This window comes from Helianthus annuus, chromosome 16 (genome assembly GCF_002127325.2).
Source record: "Helianthus annuus cultivar XRQ/B chromosome 16, HanXRQr2.0-SUNRISE, whole genome shotgun sequence".
In the NCBI taxonomy this organism is placed as follows: Eukaryota; Viridiplantae; Streptophyta; class Magnoliopsida; order Asterales; family Asteraceae; genus Helianthus; species Helianthus annuus.
Window position 1 is genome coordinate 7023626 of NC_035448.2, and position 23289 is coordinate 7046914.

Below are 23289 nucleotides of genomic sequence, written 5' to 3' on the forward strand. Positions count from 1 at the left end.
TCTCTATAGCACCACCACCACCGCCACCTCTTCCCCCTTTTCACCACCGCCACTCCGGCGTCGTCCCATCCAACAGTCACACCCACACCCACACCCCCTTCCCAATTACATCATCATCTTCAACCCTTTTTCAAACAAACAGACATTCAGTGCATATTAACTTCATTGAATCTGAAGATATCGAGGTAAAAAGTTTATAAACCCTTTCAACTAAATCATAACTAGCTAGATTTAACATCATAACAACAACAATCATAAAACTAACTGTTCCTAAATTGGCAACAACAACAACATCCAAAACTAGATATAAAATTAAACCAAAATCTCACATCAGTTTCAGAACCCTCATATCTCTTGGGCTTCTGTTTCTTCCGTTTAACCTGCCAAAAAACAACCGGATCTAGTATTCACCAACACAGGTAAACAAATTTATTAATAACATATAACCAGATATTATTAGCGGTACCGGTGCAGAAGCGTCAGGAAAGTCTGAGGTTTTCGCCGATTGAGCGGAAATTAAGTTGTGTTCAGCAGGATTCGGTAGATTCAAGTCGGTTATGGTGAGATGATGATCGGATGGTGCTACGATTGAGTTGAAATCTCCGGTGACCGGAGACGCCATAACTAAGGGTTTTGATCGGAGAGAGAGCTGCAAGTGTGTTCAATAACGGCTGGGCAAACACTATAGGGTTAGGGTTTACCATGTGTTCTTGAGGCGGAATCTTGAGGCGGAGATCTATGTGTTCTTAGGGTTAGGGTTTTCGAGCGTTTGAGCTTCGATTTGAGCACCAGCAGAAGATGCCATTTGTGCCCTGCTCGTTGCGGTATTTTAGAGAGAGTGCAGGTCATTTTAGAGAGAGAGAGCAGAGTTGGCGGCGGAGGGACGGTGGTGGGGATGATGCGATGGTGGGGGTGGTGGTGGTGGTGGTGTGGTGGTGGTATTTTAGAGAGAGAGAGAGAGAGAGAGAGAGAGAGAGAGAGAGAGAGAGAGATACGTCTGTATTGAGGTTGAAGATGATGATAATCAGGGGTTTTACTATATAATAAAGAGATAATAAATCTAAAATGACCAAAATGCCCCTGAGGGTAAAGACAAAATAGCAGGTCATTAATGGGAGATCTGGTCAAATTTGAAATTTGGACCAAAATGGCAACAAAAAACCAAACCACAGGGCCCTGGATGTAATAAGTTTGAGATTTGGAATAAAGTGGCAAAACTGGCCAAACCACAGGGACCAAAATGGCAGTTTACTCTTGCAAAATATAAAAAAAATCGTGATTTTACACTGATAGAATAATTATGTAAATTTTGTAAAGTAATTATAATTACTCAATAATTGCATAACTACTCTAATAGTGTAAATTCCTGATTTTTTTTACATTCTGGGACTAGAATACATGATTAATAAGATGAGAAAAAAATTAAAAAAAAAAACTCTCCTTCACTTCTCACGTTAAACCAATTTGTATGTTAAGACTTATTTATAAAATAACTTTAACTCTATATAAAATATTAAAAAAATGTTGAACATTACGTATATTGGGATCGTATGCCATATGTGTGGTCAAAAGGGAGCAAGTAATTGATGGAAAAGAAAGGGTCCAATTATGTATGTATCAGCTGGCACTTTAGTTTTTTTTTTTAAACTAAATTATTAAACTTCATTAAAAACAAACCTCCGACTTAAACCGGCAAAAGGCCTAATATAAAGCTGCTGGCACTTTAGATACTTCATAGTTTAATGAATAACAAAATGTTCATAAATATCGTAAATAAGATAAATAATATCTTATTTCAAAATTGCCATTATAAACTGTTAAATAAGGTTTGCAGTTAAACTTAAAACGAGTTTGATAAAAAGATGATTTATGACATGTATTGTTTAATAACAAGGTCTAAGTTTTATCGTATGATTCGAAAATAATCTCATCTTCTACAAAGCATAAGACTAGTGGGTATGGGGAGGCTCATCCTCATGAGGATGGGCCGTCACGTCAGCGCCACGTAGGAGGGGCTTGCAGGAGATGGACCTAGGGGAGTGGAGGATGGGCCCCACAACAATTAGAAAATATAAAACTTCATTTGATTTTAGAGAGAGATAGAGAGAGAGGAGAGACAAAGATGAGAGAGAGAAAGAAAGCAGGCCCGTCATCAACGGCTTCTGGCAGCCGGGTATCACAAGGCGGGGCAAGGGGACGGTGTGGGGGACCGACGCCGGGCTTCGCCGGGCCTAAGCCGGCCCCCATACCGCTTGGTCTAAGTAACAACAAACTTCAACAATTGATAATGTTCTCCACTACTTTAAATTGTTGTAACCGTTCTATCAATCTGGATACACAGAGTAACGTAATTAACAAAACAAAAGAGTACAAAATCGTCCTTGATGTTTGGGGCCGTTTGCCAGTACTTTAAATTGTTGTTGTTATTGTTGTTGTGTCTTCATCACCCTGTTCTGTCTCACCAATGTTCTTACATGTTGATCCCTTAAACTGATCTGGTATGCAATATACCTTTCATTTTCTTCATGCCTTCTTAGATGCGAAAAGATAGATATGCCCTGAATAAATATTGTGAAATTTCAAAAAAAAAAACCTCATCAAACAAATGTTTCTAACCCAGTTAGGTATTTAAATAAAAATTGGTAAAAAGTTAATAAAGTGAAGGGCAATATGGTACAAAAAAAATCATTTTGGATGAAAATGACAAATGACCCAAGGCCGGCCCGTAGGCGGTGCGGGGTGGGCGGCGACACAAGGCCCAAACCCTCCTAGGGCCCAAATCTTTTTAATTATGCATAAAAATTTACGCTGTATAAGATAGAATATATATGCACTTAATCTCGGCATCTCCAATTCCTTATTTTTGTTAGCTCATCTTTCCCTTTAATTAATAAATTACTTCCTAAACTTAGCTAAAACTAACTTAAAACATCCAAATAAATTTTAATGATTGATGAGTTTATATTAAATGTAGATTTTCCAATAGGGCTCAAATTTTTTTTCTTGCATATGGCCAAACCTTTTTTTATGATTTTCGAAGACGACCCTGAAACGGCCAAAAAAATGCAAATATTCTTTTTCGACTTTAGTAGATTTACTTCTCACTTATGGTCCTCTATGTATGACCAAAAAACACAACGCTCATATATTAAAGCTAAATTGTTAGATATTTTAGTGTAATTGGGATTGACTTGGTGATCAAAGCGAATAATAATACACATCAAGCAAGTTAGGAGGTGCGGGAGTGCACGCTTGTTTGAGTTATTATAATTTAAAGTGTACGGGCGGAGCCCGTACTCTACGGGGGTTCCAAGGGGGGCAATGCCCCCTTGGCGGGGGTCCAGGGGCAGCGCCCCTGGGAGCAGGGTCCAAGGGGCGGCAGCCCCTGGCACTTTGACTTGCGTAAATGCTTTATTAAAACTGCATCAGAAAATAATTTTCTGAAAATTGTCACATTTTCGAAATGTCTAGACAATGGCAGTTTTATGACAGTTTTTGTCTTAAGATTAAGATAATTGCCATTAGGCAGTTAATCTTCCCTAACCCCAAAATCCGTATTCAATTTCACGAAAAATACATATACTGGTTCAATTCTTAAAAATCAGAGTTGTATCCGATTGAATTATTCAGGTAAACCGCCGAAATAATTCGATTTTAGAATGACTACACGCCTCTCTAATTATCCAGTAATATGAAATTCCCTAACATAAATAAATGGTTCAACCATTAAAAAAAGTTGTAGAAAAATAATTTTGAACCACCCACAAGGGTAAATAACTAACTAAACAAGGGTAGAATTAGGATTGTGAAAGTGACATATTACTTGTATGGTGGAGTGGGTTATAATAATGAAGAAAGCAGTTGTTGAGTTGCCAGCTGGCATTCATTTTAGCTCCAGCAACTTCCTACCTTAACAATTGTTTTGATGGTGTTGTTGGCTTTTATGTCAAAAAAGGTAAAATTAACCAAACAAAACATGTGAATTGACGGTGTAAAAAGTGGTTACAACTCATCAATATTCTTGTCCCAAAACCACCTCAGGGGATAGGGAGTGGCTTTCGGCAAAGCCAGTTTACCGATCGGTAAACTTTGGCAAACCATTGCCAATCTTTTGCCACATTCATGTTTGCCGAAAATGGTGAGAAATCGGTGAGCCAACACCGCTGCGGCAAAGGGAAGAAGAGGAGAGAGAGAGAGGGGTGTGGGGTGGGGTCCATTCCAATCTCAACCAATCACATCTTTTTTCCTTTTTTTATTTAAAAAGTTTACCACTCCACCAAATGTTTAAACCATTGCCAACATTTTTCACCAAAGTTTAAACACTTTTGCCTAATTGACATGGCGCACTCTCATTGGTCGGTTTTTTGGTTTGCCACTTTAAAGTGTTTAACCACTCCTTATACCCTCATGTTTACAAAGACATATAAACATATAATATTTGTTAGGGATAATGTATTTAAATACAGAGTCAGTCAGGATATACAAAAAAAAAATTATTTAGCTAGAAAAGCTAGAAAGTAATATTTATCATCTATTTATTAATTAAGGACTAAAATTAAATAAGTGAAATTGTAGAAGAAAAAAGAGGCGTGTGGATTTGTATAGTGGTATTCTAGTCAATTCAAAGCAATAGTTCTCTCTCCTCCAACTCCGCCCCTCAATTTTTTAAACGTTAATAACTCTTTCATACGACATTATTTTTTTTATATAAAATTGCACCAAAAAAGAGCGTTTTTTATCTTTAAAACGAGTATACTATTGCTATATTTTCGATTTTTTTTCGAAAACCCAGTCGCGTAAAAATGCAATGGACAAAAAGCGTAAAAATGATTTTTTTTCTAAAACGCAATGGATAAAAAACACAAAAGAAATGTGTTATTTCTAAAACGCAGTGGCTGAAAAACACAAACAAATGTCTCTTTTAGTAAAACGCAATGGACTAAAAACACAAAGAAATGTCTTTTTTTTTCTCTAAAACGCAATGGCCTAAAATCACAAAGAAATGTCTTATTTATAAAACACAATAGCCAGAAAATACAAAGAAATGTCTTTTTTCTAAAACGCAATGGCCTAAAAACACAAAAGAAAGTGTTCATTCTAAAATGCAATGGATTAAAAACACATAAAAATGTGTTTTACCTAAAACGCAATGGATTGAAAACACTTCAAAATGTGTTTTTCCAAAACGCAATGGACCAAAAAACACATAAAAATGTGTTTTTCCTAAAACGAAATTGACAAAAAAACACAAAAAAAAATGTTTTTTTTTCTAAAATGCAATGGACTAAAAACACATAAAAATGTTTTTTTCCTAAAATGCAATAGACTAAAAACAATTCAAAATGTGTTTTTCTAAAACGCATTGGACCAAAAAACACATAAAAATGTGTTTTCCTAAAACGCAATAGACAAAAACACAAAAAAAATGTTTTTTTCTAAGACGCAATAGACTAAAAACACAATAAAATGTGTTATTTTTAAGACGCAATAGACTAAAAACACAATAAAATGTGTTATTTCTAAAACGTAATGGACTCAAAATACAAAAAAAAATGTTTTTCCATTTCTTTGTAAAACGCAAATGACTCAATTCAAAAACTCAGATCGTAAAAATGCAATTCAAAATCTTCTTACATAGATTGAAGGCGATTTCTTAAGATTTCTTTAATGATTGACGAAATTTGAATGCTAGAACACTTATCAGCGATTGAAAGAATGGAACGAATCGAGTGATTCCCTTCAAAATCACGGGAAAAAAATGAGATATTATATGAAATTAAATTGGGTTTCTTCAAAAAGTTGAAGAATGCGTTGATTGGGTGTTTGAATCATTGATTGGTGACGAGAATCGTACTATAATATAATGATTATTAAGATAGAAAGTGAAGAAAAAGTTGAAAATGATGAGTTTCGAAAATTGTGGGTTTTAAAGTTAAAAGAAAAGAAGAGAGAAGATTAGATTAAATTGACCATTCTCTTTTATTTTTATTTTTTGCCTCATATCATAATTATATTGCTTTCTATCTATCGTTTCTAACCAAAATAAACTTTCTATCTTATCCTCTCTTTTTAAAATAAACCATAGTAATACACGATTTCTAATTCATTAGCTTCATTTATGTATCGACGCTTTTTTAAAAGAGGGTTTAAAGTATTACTTTAATCCATATCCAACGAAGTCATGCTCGAATGATATAAAATGATTAAAAGCCACTTAGTTCTCTATTACCCTGAAAAAGAAAAGGCAATATGTCAAACACATTACATTGATGGTAGCAAAATTAAACTTATACATAAAAAAAAAAAACAGTAATAGAACGATAACTGGGAATGTGATAATAATAACCAAAACTTTACTATCATAGCAATATGAGTTAAATGCTTGGTTGGTCCTTGTGGTTTTCAAAAATTGCAGACTTGGTCCCAGTGGTTTACTAATTACACGCGTGGTCCCAAAACTTGTCAAAAATGCACTCGGTTGGTCTCTAGCCCTAACATCAGTTAAATTTCTCAGTTGAGTCCATGTTAAATGACAAGTTACCCTTGCTTATTAACTCTCTTTATAATTTTTGTTTAGTTTTACTTTTGACTTGGTTAAACCCATCATCATCTTCATCAGTAGGACCAAGTCATCTTCATCATCTTCATCACAAACCCACACCCCATCTCTGTCTCTCGTTCTTTTCCGGCGACGGAGATCAGAAGCGAAGAGAGAGGAGAGAGATGACAAGAGAGAGAAGAGATCGGAGAAGATGGTGGAACGGCGGTAGCGCCGTCGCTCACGGCGGCGGCAGTGGAGGCACAGGCGTTGGTGACTCCATTATCGACCAACCATCACTTCCGATTATCCCCACCATCGATCTTCACCTTCGAGTGACACCCACCATCTCTGATTAACATAGATGCCGACTGTCGGCCGACCACCGATTGGCCTACGATTAACCTTCGTTGACCTCTGATCAACTGTCATTCAGCGCTGATTAAAGAACAAAGTTGCATAATTTCTCTGATTTCAGTTCAGGTGAATCCAGGTATGAAAGATCATTATTTTTTTCTATGGTTATGAAAAACCTTTATGATGTGTTCTTGAATTTTTGAAATTAATTAGTGGGATTGTTATGTGGGTATTGAATTTGTTTATTGAAAAAGATGTGTCTAAGTAAAGAAGTTGCAGTGAGCATGTCTAGTTAGGCTGAATTTAGATTCGAGTTATGATAAATGTAGGGTTGAAATTGAGTGTCGCCGGAAAAGAACAAGAGACAGAGATGGGGTGTGGGTTTGTGATGAAGATGATGATGATGGTGATGAAGATGATGGTGATAAAGATGATGATGGAAGTAGAACTAAACAAAAATTATAAAGAGGGTTAATAAGTAAGGGTATTTTGGTCATTTAATATGGACTTAACTGAGAAATTTAACTGATGTTAGGGTTGGGGACCAACCGAGTGCATTTTTTACAAGTTTTGGGACCACGCGTGTAATTCGTAAACCACTGGGACCAAGTCTGCAATTTTTGAAAACCACAGGAACCAACCAAGCATTTAACTCTAGCAATATTTGTTTAAATTTTTTATCATGTATGGGCCTTAGGGTTTTTTTTTTCTCTTAGTAGCTTGAATGAATGGTGGGCCTAATGGATTTAATTAAGCGCCTAAACATACTTGGGTTTTAGTATTTTATAAATTCTAATTGGGCCTAAAAAAGTAATGGGTTTCATTATAGTGGTGCACAAAAAACTCGAATCCGGACCCGAAAAAAAAACCCGGAATCGGGTATTATAAAACCCGGGTTTTTTATACCCGAACCCGAACCCGACCCTACCCGTAGGGTAGGGACCGGGTATGCATATTTGATCTAAAAACCGAACCCGGAACCGGGTTTTTTTATACCCGGTTTATATCCTAAACCCGGTTTTATAAATACCCGAACCCGGAACCGGGTTTTATAAATACCCGGAACCGGTTTTTAAAAAAACCCGATTTTGATGTAATCTTGTTTAATTATGTATGCATTAAGACTTCTAGTTCTTATGATTTAACAAAATTATGTATGCACTTTGATGTAATCTTGTTTAATTATTAGGTTTCTAATGATATTTGCCACCGCTACTTAATTATTTAGTATATTTCATTACAAGTGGAAACAAATATGCCAATATATGTTGGCCCTTCTATTTTCTTTGTTTGTTTAATATCATTATTAGTTTTTGTATTTAATAAATTGTGCCTCTGTTTATAAAGTTCAAGAATAACCACATGAAGAACTATAAATTGTGCCTCTGTTTATAAATTGTGCCTCTGTTTATCAATAGATTTGATGTCTATGTGTGAGAGTTATGTTTGATACATTTTATAAGCATAGTTCCGGTCGGGTTTTTTTAATACCCGGTGCGGGTTTTTTCCCAACCCGATGCATACCCGAACCCTACCCGATGAATACCCGAACCAGACCCGAACCCGGAAATAGGGTATTATAATACCCGGGTTTTATAAAACCCGACCCGAACCCTACCCGAACCCGGGTATATAGGGTATACATTTTTGGTAGAGAACCCGGACCCGGACCCGACCCGGTTTTTAAAAAAACCCGATCCTACCCGAACCCGATTTGTGCACCACTATTTCAGTAGAGTGAACAAAATAAATTCTAATTAACTGTAGCTTATTATTAACCGAAACCGTAACCGATTGATAACCGATTTAGGACTAATCGGTTTAGTGGTTATTTTTAACCATTGGTTAGTAATCGGTTATAAGTAATTAGTAATCGGTTAACCGAAAAATTCAAAAAAAAAAAAAAGACAAAAAAAGGTTAATAACCGAAAATAACCGGTTAATTAATCAAATCAGTTAAAGTAATTAACCGGACTAGTTAAAAAAATAACAGGTTAAAGCATTAATTGGTTAAAGTCAAAAAGTCAAATTAACCGGTATAACCTTTTAACCAAACCGGTTATTAAAATTAACCGGTTTATGCACCTCTACTTTCTCATTGTTATTTACTTAGGTTGTAATCTAATTAAGTTAATATGAACATAACAAAAATAATAATAAATATTAATTACACGCATGCTCCTTGTGATTTGGTCATATCACAAGTTTAGTGCCCAAGTATAAAAAATTACGAAATATAATAATTATCACGTAGAAGGCTATACTTTATTGTTAGTAAATAAGAAAAAAATAGTTTTAAATTGTGATATAAGAAATTAGTAATTATAAAAGATGAAAACATTACAAAACAGACAGAATCTCAATTAGTGATATAAACACAAACTTTTCCCAAACAATATAATAAACTATTCAATATAAATATAAATACACTAAATTATGGTGTTTAAACATCACATAATTTAATATAAAAATTAGATTTAAATATTGTATAGTTTTTTAGGACCGCTCTTGATCCTAATATACTTCTGTATTTATTTTGACTCTCCACCACTTAGATAGAGGGAAACAGCTTAACACCACCCGATATCTCTAGGAGACGAACATTATACAGTTAATAAAACTAAATTTTAGAAACATTTATAAATTCTTAAATTTTATTTAAATTTTAATAAATCCACTTAACTCTGATGTTGCTAATATATTTTAAGAATTAACAAATTTTAGAAGTTTCTTAAACACATCTAGGTTGTCTATGGTAGTTGCAAATGAACCCCAATGGGAGATTTATGATATAGTTTTATTAAAAATCATTGTGAGTTCAAAGACTTTCGCTGCAAAATATTTTTTTAGGTAATAAAATGGTAATTTAAAAAATTACCAAAACAGTGTCTAATATGTATTCCAGCATATCTGTAAATGTAACACAAACTCTTTAAACCTTCATAAGAATCCCAACACAAAATATTTACACTTCTGATGCACATGTAAACACTAATTACCTTTCAATCAAATTGTACTTATAAAAAGAGATTTAACTCGTATGGGCGGAACAAGATGCAGCGCCCGGAGAACCATGTACTAGATTTTATAACGATGAAAGCGGGAAGATGATGATGATGATGCTACTGTTCAAGAACTCCAAACTTTTGCTTCTCATCATGTAACTGTTGGAACACAAAATCCATTTCGGGAAACGCTGACATCAGCAGCAGCTCAAGAAGGTCAAGAGAGAATTGCTTTAGGCAAACGGACGACTGACGTTACAAGGGAAGAAACAAACATATGAGATTTATATAATTGCAAAAATATGATATATAACTAAATAAGTGTTGCAAAATAGGTGGGATCATCAAGTTGGGTAATGGGTCAAACGGGTATTATATTTTTAATGTTGGATCGGGATGGGTCAGGTTGGGCAAACCTGCAAATACGTTTTTTACTTAATAAATAATGGAAAACCATGAGTACTTCTGCAAAATAATAGGTTTAAATATCACTGCAGAAAAATATATTACAATGATAATAACCTTTTTTAAATAGGTAAAGCAATTTATAATGTTTTATACATTCAAATGTGTTTTGGGTGAGTTTTGGCTAGGGGTGTAAACAAGCCCAAAGGCTCGAGAGCTACTCTTGATCGGCTCGGTTAAAAGCTCGAACAAGCCAAGCCTTAAAGAGCCCGAGCCTGAAATAGAGCTCGTTTAGTTATCGAGCCCGGGCTCAAGCCTGAAATACAAAGCTCGTTTAGGCTCGCAAGCCTAAATGAGCCCAAACAAAATTTTTGTTTTTCTATATATAATATAAAGATAAAGATGATTATTTATAACCCATTTAAAACCAATTCTAAAAAGCCCAAGTGGGTTCAACTTAGGCCCATAAAACGAGCTCGGCTCGAGCCGAGCTTTGGCTTGTTTAAGCGATATTGAAGCGAGCTCGAGCTGAGTTTTAGCTTGTTTGAGGTTGTTCTCAAAATAGCTCAAGCCAAGTCGAGCCGAGCTCTAGCTTCATAAAAACATCACGAGCTGAGCTCGAGCCTAGTTGGGCCCGGGCTCAGCCCGGCTTGTTTACACCCCTAGTTTTGGCCCATTTCTTTTGTCAAAATCACTTAAATTATTGTACCTGCCAGAGATAAAACGTAACCTCGATCGACCCATTTATATGTAAATGGGTTGAAATTTCCAACAAATGTAGCATGGATGTGATTAACCAAACTTATATTCGTTCCGTGACGTAAAATTATAATTCAACATATAGTTCTGTCCAGTTTATTGGATACAAATCTCACCTGTATAAAGTAATAGACATCTTTTGCACACTGATCATACTGCTTTCGACCAAAAAGACTTACAACAGCTGCCGGTGCTTTATCTGTGCAGTAAAAATTTCCGATCAGCCATTGTTTATAAAGAATTAGGCTGTGTGCATCGAAACTACATTTTAGGGAACAACACATTAATTGTTTATGAAAAAATATAATTACCAATCATTAGTTCATAAACTAGCTTAGAACGTCTCTGAGCTTCCTGTTCTTGAAGCTCTTCTCGGGTCAACGTTTCCTCACCACTCGGTGAATATGAAGGTTGAACATTACGTGAATCATGGGTCACTTTTGGTGATGGGGTGGGTTGTTGTCTCTTTGGGTGCTTTGTTATGAATATCCCATCGGGCCAAAGTATCTAATAAGCAGAATATAAAGATGTATTTATGAGTTAGAAGCAAACCAGCAGTGATAAAAGTCAATACCAAAGAATGATAAAAGATGCGTTTATATACTAAAGAGTAAAATGCCATTTTCGTCTGAGGTTTGGCCAGTTTTGCGACTTTCGTCCAAAGGTTTGTTCTTTCGCATCTGGATCCAAAAGGTTTGAAATCTTGCAATTTTCATCTGGCTTGTTAGATCCATCCATTTTTCTCTGTTAAGTTGGATGTATTTCGGTCTTTTTTACCAACTTAAAGGGCAATTCGATCTTTTTCACTTTAATAAAATAGACAGAATACCCCTGAAAAAGACCGAATTGCCCTTTAAGTTAGAAAAAAGACGGAAATACTCTTGACTTAACAGAGAAAAATGAATGGAGTTAATGAGCCGGATGAAAATGGCAAGATTTAAAACCTTTTGGATCCAGATGGCAAAAAACAAATCTTTGGACGAAAGTCACAAAACTGGCCAAACCTCAGGGACGAAAATGGAATTTTACTCTATACAAAAAGAGCAGTATCAAAGGTTCATAATTAACCTGCTCAAGCCGCTTGATTCCTGAAGCAACAATAGAGCCCCTACGTAGGAGTTGGATTTTAGCAATTAGCCAATCGTCAAATGCATCTGACATGCCGAGCTGTAGAACCTGTTTGGCGACCCAGAAGGCCTTCCTCCTGGTAAAATAGATATATAAAAAAATAGAATAAAACATTGGAATTAGGGCTGCAAAAGAACCTATCGAACACGAACAAGACCTTGTTCGTGTTCGTTTGCTAAGGAAGTATATGTGTTCACGAACTGTTCATGAACACTTACCGAACGAGATTTTATGTCCGTGTTCGTTTGTGTTTGTTTGTTAATTTTAGGCAATGAATGTTCATGAACACAAACTAATGTCCATGAACACAACTGGAAACAAACGAACACAAAAAAGCGTTCATGAACAAAATATATAATACACTAATACTTATTAAATATTTTATTTGTCGGAATTTTAAGTATTTAAATAAATATAAAAACTAAAAACACTATCGAACATAAACGGACATGTTCCCGAACGTTCACGAACATAAATGAACAAACGCAACTTCTGTTCATGTTCATTCATTTAACAAAACGAACGAAATTTCTTGTTCGTGTTCGTTTGTTTAATAAACGAGAACACAAACGAACTTCCCGCCAAATGGTTCACAAACTGTTTGCTGAATGTTTGGTTCGTTTGCACCCCTAATTGGGATTAAACAAAATATCAAAGAACAAGTGGCAAATGGATCCAATATTTATAACGGTAAGAGATTGACAGGATTTATACCTAACCCAACCACCATCCTGAAGCTGGAAAACAACATCAACAAGATCCAGTATTGGTATACTCAAATTTGGAGGCACCCACTACAGCACAACAGAAAAAGTAAGAATTAAGGAATTTTAAATCGCATATTTATAAAATATAAACTAGGGGAATGGCAATCCATTGTCTTATGAATGGATTGATGTGGGTTATCTTTCATCTCTAACATGTGCGAATACCCTTATAGTTAGGACTTCAAACGAACCGAACGTTCAGCGAACAGTTCGTAAACCGCTCGGCGGGAAGTTCGTTTGTTTGATAAATGAACGAACACGAACAAGAAATTCCGTCCGTTTAGTTAAATGAACGAACATGAACAGAGACCGTGTTCGTTCATTTATGTTCGTTTGTGTTCGATAGTTCATTGGTGTTTTTAATTTTTATATTTTATTTAAATGCTTCAAAATTCCGACAAATAAAATATTTAATAAGTATCAATGTATTATATATTATGTCTATGAACGCTTGTTTGTGTTTGTTTGTTTGTTTTCATTTGTGTTCATGAACATTTATTTGCATTTGTTACCTAAAATCAACAAATGAACACAAACGGACACAGACACACACACATTTATTTCCTTAATGGACGAACACGAACAGAAAATCCCGTTCGGTAAGTGTTCATGAACAGTTCGTGAACGCATACATTTCCTTAACAAAAAAACAGGAACAAGGTCTTCTTCGTGTTCGATAGGTTCGTTTGCAGCCTTACTTACAGCTATGGTTGAGAGAATTACTTCTGGTGCTTAAGAAATGGTTAATGATTATTTTAAATTTATAATCTCTTTTTAAATTGGTTGGAAATTATCCTCTTAAAAAAAGTGATTACCTCACTAGGGAAAACGGAGTCACCATCATCTGTAAGCATCTCAGATGGTACGTGTAATTTATCATCTTCCAATTTCCTCGAAGATATATTATTTGGAGCAACAATATCAGGGTCGCTATCAGAATCTTCAGATGGCTTTACGGGCTTTCCAAGAGAAAAGTTTACGTTCTTTGCAGATACTTTTGATCCATCATTCAGATAATTATGTTTAGTTTCGGATAAAGAATTCTTTATCGCAGCATCCGAAAGTTCTCTTTTAGAACTTAAGGGATCCCCTACAATTCTAACATCAGTAGTCTTTTCATGAACGCTCGTGGCTGAACTAACTAAAAAAAACATTCACAATATGGTAAATACAAGGAAACAGAACCAGCATTGTAGATATTGAAAAATAAATAAAAAACCGGTATAAATATTACCTGGTAGTGTTTCAATGATGGATATAGAGTTTGAGAAACTATATGTCTGCAACAGGTAACATGTACAAGTAAGAAATAGATTTAAAAGAACATATAACGGCAGATAAATCACAAGTCAAACCTGAGAGTCAACACTAAGAAAGTCCCAAACTTCAATACATCCCGATATAGTTGGAAACTGCATAAGTCTCTGCAAAATAGCAACGAAATAGATTACAGAAAAATAGCATGAAAAATATACTACGCATATTTAAAACATGCCCGATGACAAAAATGCCCTTACATTTTTTTAAAAGATAACAATGGCCATTGTATAGAGCTATCAATTAGCAACAATTCAATGTAAAAGAACCAGTGTGTTTTCGTCACTCATAGCATTCCCGCATGTATTTAGCCGAATTTGGTATTACACAAAACTCGATACGTACTTTAGTGGTCTATGAAATGGTTTCGATTAACAGGTGGGCTTAACAAAAATTGTTGAATACTTAGGTATCCCTATATTTTAAGATGCTTTAAAATTACGGTGAATTAGATTTAGTAATTCTTGGAGAAAATGTGTCACCTTCAAATATATATCAAGAAGTTTGCAACGTTCTTGAATAACATCCACATCAAGTCCCGTTGACAGAAAGTGTTTTGGTGGGAGATGAAGATTATACTCTGGATATTCCTTAAGACGCCGGTGTAACTCCTCAAAATGTCGAAACCTGTATATACAGCTTATAACTGAGTTAAGAAAGTACTGCATAGCACGAAAATAAGTAGTTTAACATAAAGAACTATAGCATGCCAGTATGGTATATATTTAACACCTTCTTTTAATAGACCAGTTAACATTGTTGACATCTGTAACAGATATCGGATAAACAGCAAATGTCTTAGAGCCACTTTTCACAATGTTGGCACCCAACACCTGCAATAGTAAATGAATTATATCTTTCATATGTTCTGTGTGTGCTAAGTAAAAATATCTATCTAATTAAATAAACATGATACATTCAGGTTAAGTTTGTTCTCTTTAATTAGCTTTCACTTAGGAAAAGTCTTGTGAGCTTACCCTTTCGCTAAATTTGGGTCAGCTCGAAAACTTAATACGGGTAATCCAATAAAAACAGGGTCAGCGGTCAGCCAATACGGGTTATTCTCGTTTGGTGCAACAAAATTTTTTGATTGAATAATAGGTTTGGTTTCGGGGTCAGAGCATTTTTTCTGACCCCAGGATCTCATTATGAATGTTAAACGATCATTTCAAATAAGTCTCTCGCCCTTGTAATAAAAAGTTCAAACATATTTCCAAATTAAGAACAAAAACAAATCAAATAATAATAGCACAAGTAGCAGTAGCGGTAGCGGTAGTGGTAGCGGTAGCGGTAGGGGTAGGGGTAGGGGTAGGGGTAGGGGTAGCGGTAGCAGTAGTAGTAATAATAACCACAACAATGACAAAAAATGTAATAATAATAATAATAGTAGTAATAATAATAATAATAACAACAACATCAACAACAATAATAATAATAGTGAAATGAAAAAAATAGGAATTGCAAAAAAGAGGGTAAAAGCGCAGGGGTGGGAAGTGAACACAGAAAGTCATGAGTGTTAATTAGTTTGAAAATACTTTTTTTAAACTTAATTAATAAAACAAAGGAAGGTACCATCTATGCAGTTAATATCGGTGATATATCGCTTATCAGTCCCTATGTAAAATATCGGTCAGAATACCAGTAACGATATTATCGGCGACATTGACCGATGTTTCCGATATATGACTGATATTTGATCGAAAGTTGACCAATATTTGATCGAAAGTTGACCAATATATCACCGATATTCCCGATATCAGTACCTTTCTTCTTAGTTTTACCATTCGTCTTTCTTCTTATTGCTGCTATTATCGTTTTAAGTCTTAATTGTTAATTGTTCGTGTTAAACGTAGTCTTAATCAGTTCCTACTTGCTACAATTGTTAGTGTTTTGCAAGTTGCGAAAGGTTAATTTGTTAATGATCGGAGAGTATATTGAATTGTTAGTGTTAAATTGCTATATATATAAATTCTGCATGATACTAAAATGACCGATATCCCACCGCGATAACCTATATCTCAAACATCGGTCCTTGACTGATATCCAATATTTTACCGCACTAACTGCTTTGGGTACCATTCATTTAGAGCAACATTATTTAATAAGATATAGAGGAGAATATAGAAAAAGAACAAAAATGTAAGTAACGTACCTCACATCTTAGTCTAAAAAACGAGCCATCTAGCGGTGAACCTTTTTGGGCATTTACAGATGAATTCAAAGGAAAAATAGATGAAGTACTCATTCCACTATTGGTTCTTCCCAACGACTCACCATCCTCAGAGTCACCACTAGAATCTCCAGATTTTGAATTCCCTTTGATCAAACCCAAAACATCATGCCCGTCTTCCAGCACGAAAGTTTTTCTTTCAATCTCCTCCCATACATCCTTTTGACTGCTAACCCTTGACCTTTTTCTCCCAGTGGAAACATGTTTTCCTCTTTTTTTCATTTTCTGACCTTCAAAACTTTCAAGTGGATGATGAATGTGAGTAACGGATTGATTTCTGTTACTTTTTCCGTCCCATACTTTAGTTCCTGGAGAATTCAAACCCATGATGTCATTATTGTCTTCATCTTCACTAGAAGAAACATCGTTGTTTCTAGATTCTTCCACATCTTCGTCGTCATCTTCCTCATCAGAAGTGGTTAAAGTAGGCTGTGATTTAATGTGATCGACTTTTGTGGGTCCGTATGTCTGTTTTTGTAAAGTCAATGGTTTTGAGTGGTGGACCAGATTTTTCTTGACCTGTGGCGGCTCGGTAAAAGGGTTCATGTTTTCTTTCGTTTTGTAGTTTCTCCCTTTAGCCCACATGTTTTCCATATTCTCGGGAGCTAACGCTTCGGTTTTTCTACGAGAAATGATGTACTTGTCACCCCATTCACCGCCCGATAGGTGTTTTCGGGTATCCATTGAAAGCAACGGGTCTTTCGAATGATGAGTGGCAGTGGAGACATTGTCAAGGGCAGAATCAGAATTTTCTTTTTTTAACGGTGCGAGCTCAAGACCCTTGACAGATGGATCTACTGACATAGATAGTTGAGTAGACATTTTCGGAGATCCGTTTGATTTCGACTGTGAGTTCACTTGTTCAGTGTTAGCTCCTTTGTTATTCTTGCTTGCTGAAATGACCACATTTTCAATTCTCTCATTAATAAACCTTGGGTTAGCTAAATTCACAACCGGTCGTATTACTGTACACGCGAGGATTTCCCGAACAATATAGCGAAATAAAGAGCACTGCAGATCCGCAGGCCGGAACGTGAAAGAGATGAAACCATCCATAAGATGTTGTAGAACCTACAAAAAAACAAAATAAAATAGTTTTTAAATACCGTGACTCTGTAAATACACAATATGAAATTCAAAATATCAAAAAATACCTTGTACTCAGCTCCGGCAGAAAATAAAGCAGGGTGCAGCTTATTTTCAGCATAAAGCACAGCTTTTAGTTCTATGTCTCGTTGTGCAATTGTGAGAGATTCTTGCTTCATAATCTTCATCTGACATGCACGAAAAAGTTCCAAATGGGTGCAAAAAAGTTTAAGAATGTCCCTACAAATTTCATAACAAACAAATTAGTGTAAAGAGTGAATTCTTTAGAATATGCTTTCACTGAAAAAAATCCCTCCAATGTGTACAGTGTACGCTAGTTTTTTTTAATAAGCTTAAAATGCACAATAGAAGGTACATTTTCATTTAATTTTTTTGTTTTATGTTTACTAATTTGTAATCTACAATTATTTATTAAAGACAAAAACTTATTTAGTAGCAATCATAAATTAATATCAGACTTACAAAATATCATATATCAACATTGGTTCATTACGAAAGGTATTACTGTTTATAATAGCATTTTTTTACATAAATTAGTATTATGGTACACATTTAGCAATTGTATTAACTAATTCAAATGTGATATAGATATAACGTAAAAGCAGATTAACTCATAGGATAAAATGGAAAACCTTTTTGGTTTAAAGTTTAAGAGTAAAGTACACGGATGGTCCCTGTGGTTAACCAAAATTTTGGATTTAGTCCCTAGTTTTTCAAAAGTACACAGATGGTCCATGTGGTTTGCACTTTGTAATGCGTTTAGTCCACAACTTTTGCCAAAAGTACATGGATGATCCTTGTGGTTTGTAATTTGTAACGCATTTAATCCTCAACGTTTAGTGACTAAATGTGTTACAAAGTCCATACTACAAGGACAATCCATGTACATTTGGCAAAAGTTGGGGACTAAATGTGTTACAAAATGCAAACCACAGGGAGCATCCGTGTACTTTAAAAACGCTAGGGACTAATACCAAAATTTTGGTTAACCATAAGGACCATCCGTGAACTTTACTCTTAAGTTTAATGAATACTCGAATAGCATTACACCAAATTGAGTGTCATTTGACTATCAAGCCCATTACTTTTCACCATACTGATTTGGTGTCAACGTTTAGTGTGAGCATTGAAGAGCCTTTTTTAACGCTCTCTTGCACTAAAATAATGGAAATAATAAAAAACAATTAAACCTTGTCAGAAGGTCAATAAGGTTGATATTTCTCATGCGGCTAGAGAACTCTCCCAGCACACCGTTAATTATCAGCACCAGCTCATCTGGGCCTTGTTTGTCAGGGGTAATTTTGGAATACCAAAGATCCGTGACCCATTCGGAGACGATATGTTTGGTAAACTGATCTATTGCATCCTCAACAACAGGGGAGTTGACTTTTCTTCTCCATTCAGACTTTCCTGAGAGAGGCTTTGGCTCTGAAAACGGTTTCTTTTGAGATAAAACGTTGTCTGCGGATTGGTTTTTGCTATATGATGCAGCTTTCCTCCGGTTTTCATAATCCAACGTAAAATAACGAAAAGCAATGATTAAGATGAGGGCAGCAGGCAAGTTTATCAGCACCGAGGTGCTTGTCACTGAAATAAATTATAATATCAATAAGTAAAAACGTGTGATCATGTCATAAATCCAAAAGATACAGGAATAGATATCTAATATAATCAGTAATCAGTATCATGAGTTCAATACAACGTTATTAAATGCCAATTGCCAACATAATGTGTTTGTGTGTAGAGTGAGAGAACTTTAATGAATATATATTCTGTTAATAACATCTTAATAACCACAAACATGCAACATGTCAAGAACAAGATTTTCAATGCAAACAACTCGGTGCACCCTAAGCAATAAATGCGGTAAAAAATCAGATATTGGTCAAGGACCGATATTTTTTTTTTTTTTTGATAACCGCGGGAACCCGCTTACGCGGTAAACCCCTGGGTCCCCCCCAATGCCCGACTAACTGAGGGGAACAGGTAAAGCGCGACGCAAGCGCCGGGTCGGTGGCCTTTAGAGAACCGGTGGAAACAAGTATCGAACTCATGACCTCTAGGATATTTGAAACACTCTTTACCGCTCCCCCACATCTCTAAAGGTTCAAGGACCGATATTTGAAATATCATAATTTTAATATCATGCTGAATTTATATATATAGCAATTTAACACTAACAATTCAGTATACTCTCCTACCATTAACAATTTAAGCTTTTGCAACTTGCAAAACACTAACAGTTGCAGCAAGTAGGAACCAGTTAAGACTTAAAACACCAACGTTTAACACTAAGAAATTAACAATTAAGACTTAAACAATAATTGCACCAATAAGAAGAAAGACGAATGGTAGAACTAAGAAGAAAGATACCGATATCGGGGAATATCGGTGATATATTGATCAATATCGCCGATATTATCAGTGCCGATATTATGACCGATATTTGACACCGATATTTTACATGGGGACCGATAACCAATATATCACCGATTTTAACTGCAGAATGCATGAAAGTAAGCAGACGAACCATAAAGAAATGCAGATATAGTAGGTCACTTAAATCTTGGCATTGAAACTTGTGAATCTATAAATTTGATTTATCCTATACTATTTCTTTTACACTGACTTACATTACACTTTTAGAATCATCATAATCAGCAAATTTTATTGGTGAATGTCAAAGGCTGCAAATAAATAACATGAAAGTCTAACCAACTAAGTATAACAATATAGCTACTAGTTACTATGTTCAAATTTATTCCCCATTTATTAGTGAAATGGAGAGCCCAAAATCTGATATATTGTCTGAATTTCCATTATGGTCTGTTACCGCTTACTAATAAACTCGTAAAATGATGTAAAAACACTGATCTATCTAGATTAGGTATGTACCTATAGTGAATTAACGACAACACAATAAGCCAAAGGTTAAAACCGATCTGTTATCATCCATTTACAAGTTCAAATAAAGAAAGCCTAACTAGGTTTTCCAAAACTCTACTTCACTTCAAACTGAGTCGACACATATGAACCATCATACGCTATGCAGTTAATGCGGTAAAATATCGGATATCGGTCAAGGACCGATATTAGAAATATAGGTTATCTCGGTGAGATATCGGTGGGATATCGGTAATTTTAATATAATGAGAAATTTATATTTATATAGCAATTTAACACCAATAATTCAGTGATATAACGGTTATATCGGTCAAATATCGGTGATATACCGGTCGATATCACCGACAATATCGGTACAAATATTTTGACCGATATTTGACACCGATATTTTACTAAGGGACTGATATGACCGATATAACCGATATATCACCGATATTAACTGCATAGATCATACGATGAACCGTCTCAGCTTGAAACTGCCAATTAGGTGCCAAAACAACTCATACATCTCATATACGCAACTCAATTAAAGAAGGAAACTAACTTCAACTACATTATAAATTTCACAACAATGCATCTCCTTATGCAACCTGTAGTGAAATAGGTCAATAACATCCTCTTCAATGTAATAAGTATAACATTAAAATAAACTCACTAAAAGAAATACCACACGCAGTGGACCGATTCTAGGTCTTATGGCGGTTTGCACAGTTTCATCGGTTTCCAAACACCCCTACCTACTCAACCACACCAATTGTGAACTAAAACGATCTCAATTCTCAATCTAAACAAAATCACAGCCCTAAATCTATGAATGAAAAAATATATATCAAATATCTGAACAAATAAGTACAATTCTGAACATAATTCCAAAACAAGAAACTTACAAGAACCGTCTCATCTTGAAACTGCCGATTAGGTCCGAAAACAACTCTACATCTCATATACTGAATATATTATAGACGGAAATCAACTTTAACTACATTACAAATTTTCACAACTATGCATATCTCCTAATGCAACATGAAGTGAAATAACATTCTCTTCAATGTAATAGCCTATGGTGATTCGGCGGTTTCATCGGCTTCCAAACACCCCTACCTACCACTCAACCACACCAATTGTGAACTGAAATCCACTCAAAACACTACAGAAACAATCTCAATTCTCGATCTAAACAAACTAGTAGCCCTAAATGTACAAACAAACATATATATATATCAAACATCTGAACAATTAAGTACAATTTCTGAACACAATTTCAAAACAGGAAACTTACAAGACATTAGATACGACAGTCCAACTCCGCACATGAACAGGAAAACAATCCGCTTCTTCGCCTCATCGACGAGGTCCCGAACCGTCACCTGTTGCCTGCCGGAGCTCATTTTCACACTCCGATCGAACAATTTTCACGGCGATTCATCCATTATACAAATATCAGCAAAATCGCTACTCGAATCGGTCGTTCTGGAAGCTTTATGCAACCGATTCAGCAACAGAAACGATCAATGGTTAAAGATATAGGTGAACAACACTGATTTGATTGTAGATAGTTGAATGAAATTAGATTTTGTGCAATCTGATTGATTGAAGAGGTGAATTAGGGTTTTGGAGTGTGCCGTCGTTGAGCTTGATTTGGAAAAAAATGGCTGAAAAGCAGAGTATTTAGGTTTTTGTTGAGAAGATAACTGCTTGGTTTTGTTTAGGTAGGAGTAAATTTTGTTGTTGGTAGTAAAAAAAATAAGTAATAATAATAATCTTTAAATTGGATGGAATTTCTTCATTTGCTCTAACAAAATATGTAACACAATAGTGATTTGTGTTTGTATCATTATTTAGAATTCGTTAGGCGCTCCTTATTCGGTCGATTGGGGAGTTGAGAGTAGTCAGCCTAGACGAATAGATTCGGACATGTCAAATCATAAAGAAGTTAGTTTTTAGGAAGTTTTATATATGTCAAATATAATAAGTTTACTAATATTTATAACAAAATACGTGAATATCAATATAAATAAAAAATATATATGTTCAATTATAAAGTATTTCAAAAGTTGATATTCATTACTTTAAAAATAATATTTATTATTTAATATAATAGACGGGAGTATTATGTTTTATTTTTTTAAAGTCAAAATCGGTCCGAGTTGACCGCACCTGATCAATTACCAGTATTAGGCGGATTGAAGAAAGTCGCCTCGACAAATTGCCTTGTATCGATTACTCGGGAAGTATTCGGTTTCGGAAACCTTGTTTTACAACATTGGTTTGTACTAAGGTTTATGAGATTTGATCAAATAAATTATAACATAGCGTTAGTGTGTTAATGTCTTGAGAACGGTTAGTTACGCATTTACAAGAATGACTGAATGGTTTATTTTTTTATGACACAATAAAGCATCGGCATTTTAGTTTAGAAAATGCGATTACACAAGTTTTATTATTTATCAACATTTCTCTACGATTGTGGTTGCGACGGGAAAACTAATATTAACTTTAATAGCCGGTATGCAAAATGTTAAGAAAGATGTTTGCTTGTAACAATCATCACTTTAGCTTGGTGAAGAACATCATTAACATTAGTAAATATTTCCTTTATCGCACGTCTAACTTTTTCATTTTTTTCATACGTATAACTTTTTCATTTTTAAGTAGCCTTGAATTGATAATGTTGATTGATTGTAATGTCTATTTGCTTTTATTTTAGTAGCATAATCTGTGATGTTGAGTTGTTGACTATTGGAATATCATGTTACTTAAAACACATTTTTT

General features: G+C 35.0%; 1 protein-coding gene across 1 annotated transcript; it reads right to left on the reverse strand.

Moving 5' to 3' along the window:
* Positions 1 to 9721: 9721 nt before the first annotated feature.
* LOC110916725 lies at positions 9722 to 22325 on the reverse strand. The gene is made up of 14 exons (XM_022161408.2): positions 21797 to 22325; positions 18804 to 19200; positions 17661 to 17832; positions 16429 to 17577; positions 15009 to 15109; positions 14759 to 14903; positions 14315 to 14383; positions 14194 to 14239; positions 13775 to 14100; positions 12907 to 12986; positions 12133 to 12268; positions 11376 to 11571; positions 11181 to 11263; positions 9722 to 10149 (listed from the first exon to the last, which is right to left on the reverse strand). The coding sequence occupies exons 1-14, from the start codon at positions 21903 to 21905 to the stop codon at positions 10018 to 10020; spliced, it is 3141 nt and encodes a 1046-aa protein (XP_022017100.1). The 5' UTR covers positions 21906 to 22325; the 3' UTR covers positions 9722 to 10017.
* Between the last annotated feature and the right edge of the window lie 964 nt (positions 22326 to 23289).